Genomic DNA, 5,344 nt, shown 5'->3' on the forward strand with positions numbered 1-5,344 from the left:
GTTCATAAAACCAACCCTAATAACTGTATCTAGGAACTTTTTGGGTTAGTTTATTTCCTCTTTTGCGTTGCAATCTTATTTTTCTCAATAAGCTTGGGCTTCTGTTGCTGACATAAATACATCCCTTTCCATGTCTTCCGATACAACCCATAAGGGGTTACCGGTTCTTTGTACATAAACCCATGTGAGGGCTTTGCGATGTTTCAGTAGTTCTTCTGCTTCCATGATGAATTCCCCTCGTTGTGCCTCATAAAAAGAACTAGCAGGTTGGTGAATCAGAACCCTGATTCTATAGTATCCATTATGAATGCATGGATTCTCTATCTTAAATGCTTGATTCAAGGTAAGTAAAAAGAACCTCTTCCGAATGGAATTGACTTTTCTTTTCCGTACGCGAAACAACAGTACAAAGAGACTAGTTAAAAATACAATTGATCCGATACAGATCAGATCGCTGAATTATCCATTTACCACCCTTCCTTTCGTAGAAGTAAAAATACTATAATGGTTATGTTGCTTTATATGTTTCTTATTTATCTCATCTTTAATTGAGCAATCCCAATGTTCAAAGGAATGTCATGTGAGGAGATGTAAGCATGCATTATCCCAAAAAATTACCCAGGTTACAGCCACTAGATGGATCAAATGCATGCCCTGATTCTGCTAGTATATTTTCCGTAAAACATATATGCTTATTATTTCACATAGTTGTCTATCTGGCCTTCTCAACCTGGCAAGTTTTCCCAGGGCCAGTTTTCCCCATTAGCCCTCGGAAGGGCACCCCACAACTTTTTTGCTTTTAATACCCATTACTAAAACACTCTGCTAAAAAATCTCAAAATTTTAATTTCCTTTTAGAAATGAAATAAAATCAACTCGGTCAAATCACAAACAGATAAACTCCGTTTTCTCAACCTGTTGTCAGCATCAGAATCACAAACTTCCCTCTCTTTCCCACCTTTCTCCATCCAGAAAAAAATGTTAAACATTTAACATTATAGAGAGACAAATACGACCCACAATAAGGCAAGAAATTGTATGCAATATAATAGGAATGCAATATCTGTACACATCAGCAGAAGCGACGTCAGCAAATTCTCCCTCCCTAGACCGAGATTCCTTCTCCGTTTGATGAACGACTTAGGTCGATATTCCTCCTGGACTTTGGTTTAATTGAATTGATTAAGCCGTCGTCAAGCAACGAGGAGCAGCCAAGAACGACGGCGCCGCCGGCTGGCACTTCCGCAACGGCGGCGGCGCCGCCGGTGGCGGCGGCGCCGCTTTCTTCTTCACCAGCTGCATGGACAGCCTCCCATTCTGGCGGGTGGCGCGGAGGAATTCTGTCCGTTCGATCTTCACCTCGGTGAGGATCAGACGGCCGTCCTTCTTCACCGCCCTCAGAAACGATGACGACAACGACGACGACGACGACGACGGCGGAGAGGAGAGCCACGTCAGCGGCGGCGGAAACGGTCGGCGCTCCGCCGCCTTTTTCCTCGGCGGCGCCGCCAAACTCCTCGCCACGATCTTCCTCTCGTCTTCCTCTCCCATATTCGCTTCGCAACCGCTCTCGAAGCCTAGATTCTCCGTACAAACCGCCAGGCTGGCGGCGGCGGCGGCGGCGGCGTCAAAGCCGTCATCCTCCGGCGGCGGTGGCGCCGCCTCTCCACCGCCACCCCCTGGGCTACGTGGCACATTCCCAGCCACATCTTCCTTCCCCCAACTCCGCCTTCCCCACAAGCTCTGTACCGTCCTCTTCAACCCCATCTTCTCTCTCTCTCTCTCTTTTTCTTTCTCTTTCTCTCTCTCTCTCTCTTTCTCTTTCTCTTTTTCTTTCTCTTTCTCTTTTTCTCTCTTCGTCGAGCTCGAGCTGGCAACTCTCTAAACCTCGCCATGGTATTTATAGTGAAAGGAGGAGGTCTTCTAAAAGGCGAGTTTGTACGTACTAGGCATGAGTTTCCGAGCCGGAGGAGAGAGAAAGGGAGTGACGACGTGGACAGATTTCCACCGTTGGATTCAAGGGCTAGGCTGCGGATGTCTGCCAGCTGGCAGATATTTGAAGTTTGGGGGCGTCATTGGTGACGTTAGTTTAAGTTGCGCCGCGGGTAAGCAGACCGTAGTGGACTTTTCCCGCCTTTGGGGATTGTTTAATTTCCCCGAGAAGGGGCGGCGGTGGCGGCCAGCGGGGGAAGAATTGGCGCGATCTGGAGAAAATCGGAAGAGAGGATCGAGGTAGAACGCGATCCAGGTAGTTTTTGATATTCGGATTTGATTCGGCTTTTGTTTGATGTATTTTTCTCGGTGTATGATCGATTATGGCGTCGTTGAAATTACTGGTGAAGAGGTGAGGGTATGGTTGAGTGGATGAGGTTTATCCTCCATTAACCGCCTAGCTGTTTGCAATGCGAGAGAAGATTTGAGTTCTGTCACTTGTGTCGCCTTCTGGAATGCCTCGGAAGAGGCAGAGATGCTTACGGATGATGATGCTTCGCGGAATGTGGATAAGGATAATCGGGAAAAATATTTCTGTGGATTCTTCGGGATCTTTATCCAGTCAGTTTTGTAAAGGAGCGAGCAGTAAATTTCCCGCGAATTATTCAGAAAAGTTGTCTTTCAGCGTCACCGGAAGCCTGGTTTATAAATTCATTAGACAGGTTAAGTGCAAAAGTTCTAATTTTTGGGTTTTCGGGGTACTCGCTCCTGCTTGTTTACGCCCAGATACTCGGCGTCTGAAACGGACTGGCTTGAGAATATTATAATTCATGGATATTTTGTGGTGGCGGAAATCTGCATATTACTGTCATGATCTCAATCATCATGGACTTCTTATTATTTAATTATTTTTCTCCCATTTTTCTGTACATAGATTCCTGATAGCCGGTACAGTGAACATAGCTCGGGGGGATTCATTAGAATGCTGAATAAAAAAATATTTTGTATTTTTGACATTTCCTGTCTAAGACTGTCGATTTTCACAGGATTAAATTAGAAAGGGGCCTCTACGATCCACCGGTCGGCCGTTCATCAGATAAACTCTGAGTTTTAAAGCTTTCTTGTAATTCTTATTATTTATGCCTCAGACCCTAGTCTACGACAAAGATCAGTGTTCAATCTTAGCTCCTACAAACAAAATAGCTAAACGTTTATTGTTCATATGCTGCATACAGATAAATTGTTCATATGAATTCTGGTCTGCGCCGTGCATGTACAGGAGCATCTTCTATCCTTAATACCGATGTTTAAACTGTCGATGGAAGCAGCTTTGCTCGCATTTTTAAGCCTGCTGAGAATAGGAAGAAGCTCAAAATGAGCAGCGGGCAGAGAAAAAAAAAAGGGTCTCCCTCGATTATTTAGTGAAAAATTAAGTTGGCCGAATGGACCATCTATTATTAGGCCCAGCTGTTGCAGATTCCGGGGCTGAATCTGCAATTCCCTCTAGAACAGTTTGATAATCCCTTGGGCCTTGGGTAGAAAATTAAACAGTCATAGGAGGAACCACAGCATAACTATGCAGATTCGATAAGGCCAGAAGAAATTTTAATCAGATCAGAGTTTTTGAGAATCCAAGGAAGGCGACGAGTTCAGTTGTTTTTAGCTAGGATGATGGTTTTCGTCCGATGATGATGGTCTTGCTGAACAAAAATCCAAGCGTGCCATTGTTGACAAGGACAACGAAAAAGAATCCGCTGCTTTGCAGCAAAGACTGTTCTACTGAAGCCAAGAACTTGGTTTTGAAGCCGGTGTTAAGAGTTGTTTCATTTTTTGTTCTTCATCGGAAATTTAAATGGTGGAGATTCCACCATCGATAACTCGATGCCACCGCACCCACGGCAGAGTCACGTAAGACTCATCCTTTCCCTCTATTCGTTTCCTTTTCCCCCCTCGATGGATCTATATCTGATTTTCCTGATAGAGTCTTAGACCTGCAACTAGAAGTATTCAGTCCGGCTTCATTTTGTAAGTCGATTTTTATTTATTTTCTTTTTCACCGTTAATTTTCTTTATTTTGCTATTTTTAGTTTTATTATTCAATCGATGTATCCATTTTAATCGAAGTTTTTGACTTGTAAGTGAGAAAAGGGGAAAGTTCTTAGTTTGTTTTTTCCACTCTCGTTCCCAACCTGCTTCAATTCTTCAGAAGTTCAAGCCTTAAAAGCTTGCCACGCAAGGAAGAGCAAGCGCGCATCATCTCCAACAAGCTCCTGATTTGGCAGCTATGCGGTTGCTCCACCAGTGCTTAATTTACAAGTAACAGACCCATCAGGTCGGTTCTTAGATTTATATCCATTTATTATTGGAAAGCTTTCATTTAGATTATTTTCAAAAGTTCTTAGCCTTCTCATTCTGGAAAAAATTCTAGTTTCTACAACTGGATGGCTTGACCGTTGGTAATAATGGGCCCAAGTGAGCCTACTGCTTTAAACTTCAGAACCACAACCCCTTCTGCTTGAAACCCACAACCCACAACCCTTTCTCTAGGCCCATGTATTATTCTAGTTAACAACTTTAGTAACTTAATAACAATTATTAGCTGACTTTCTTAATTAACTATATCAACATATAAATTAATTAAATAAAAATCAATTTGACCCAATTGATAGATTAAATTTCTAACCTGTGGGTGCCAAGCTACACTTTGTGTTCTAGAAGATACCGACTAATGTCCAAACTCTCTCATGAAACCTTTACCGTCTTCAATTACCAAATATGCATAATCCTTCATCCGCTCAAGACTTACAAATAACTTGGGGTAAGGTTGATCGTTTAACCCTAGTTCGTCTTTTGATTTGTACTAATGTGTAACATGGATCATTGAAGAATGCTTTCTCTAATATCTTCACTACCGTAGCTAGGGATTTAGTTGCATCATCTTCCTTAAGTCAATCTTCTATTATAACACCATTCAGAGATTCTTCAGATCAATTCAGTGAACACTTACTATTTGTCCTCAATGTCACTATACTAATAGCCACATGATCAACCATACTTATCGTATAAGTATGATCAAATTGTGATAATTTGCTTGGATAACTTGATATCCATCTCGACTATCTATCAAATAAGAATATTTAGAATATATGTCTAAAGACTAGTGATCAATTTATTTAGATTTCATCGCACATATTCATCGACTTTATTATAACATCACACTAGAATAATAATGAACTAATGTTTATTCAATGAACTTAAATAAAACTTGGTGGTGTGATTTGGTATGAAGGCCACATAATATCCATCAATTGGAATGCACAAATTGAAAGTGCTCTTGCAACACACCTTAGATAAAAAATAACTTCAAATTGATCATTTTTGAAAGTAACTTGATTTATAATTGGTTAAATAC

At 41.8% G+C, this 5,344-nt stretch overlaps 1 protein-coding gene and 1 long non-coding RNA gene across 2 annotated transcripts; one reads left to right on the forward strand and one right to left on the reverse strand.

The window, feature by feature from the left end:
* Positions 1–967: 967 nt before the first annotated feature.
* LOC144706547 (uncharacterized) lies at positions 968–1,872 on the reverse strand. Its single transcript, XM_078579548.1, has one exon. The coding sequence runs from the start codon at positions 1,765–1,767 to the stop codon at positions 1,183–1,185; it is 585 nt and encodes a 194-aa protein (XP_078435674.1). The 5' UTR covers positions 1,768–1,872; the 3' UTR covers positions 968–1,182.
* A 125-nt stretch (positions 1,873–1,997) lies between these two features.
* Positions 1,998–4,431, forward strand: LOC144707201 (uncharacterized). The gene is made up of 2 exons (XR_013582412.1): positions 1,998–2,248; positions 4,139–4,431. It is a non-coding gene; the product is annotated as an uncharacterized LOC144707201 (long non-coding RNA).
* Positions 4,432–5,344: the final 913 nt, after the last annotated feature.

The sequence above is a fragment of the Wolffia australiana genome, chromosome 8 (assembly GCF_029677425.1).
Source record: "Wolffia australiana isolate 7733 chromosome 8, ASM2967742v1".
In the NCBI taxonomy this organism is placed as follows: domain Eukaryota; kingdom Viridiplantae; phylum Streptophyta; class Magnoliopsida; order Alismatales; family Araceae; genus Wolffia; species Wolffia australiana.

Bases quoted from the DNA above. Each gene is read 5' to 3' on its own strand.
- LOC144706547 (XM_078579548.1), bottom strand. From the start codon at position 1,767: ATGGGGTTGAAGAGGACGGTACAGAGCTTGTGGGGAAGGCGGAGTTGG.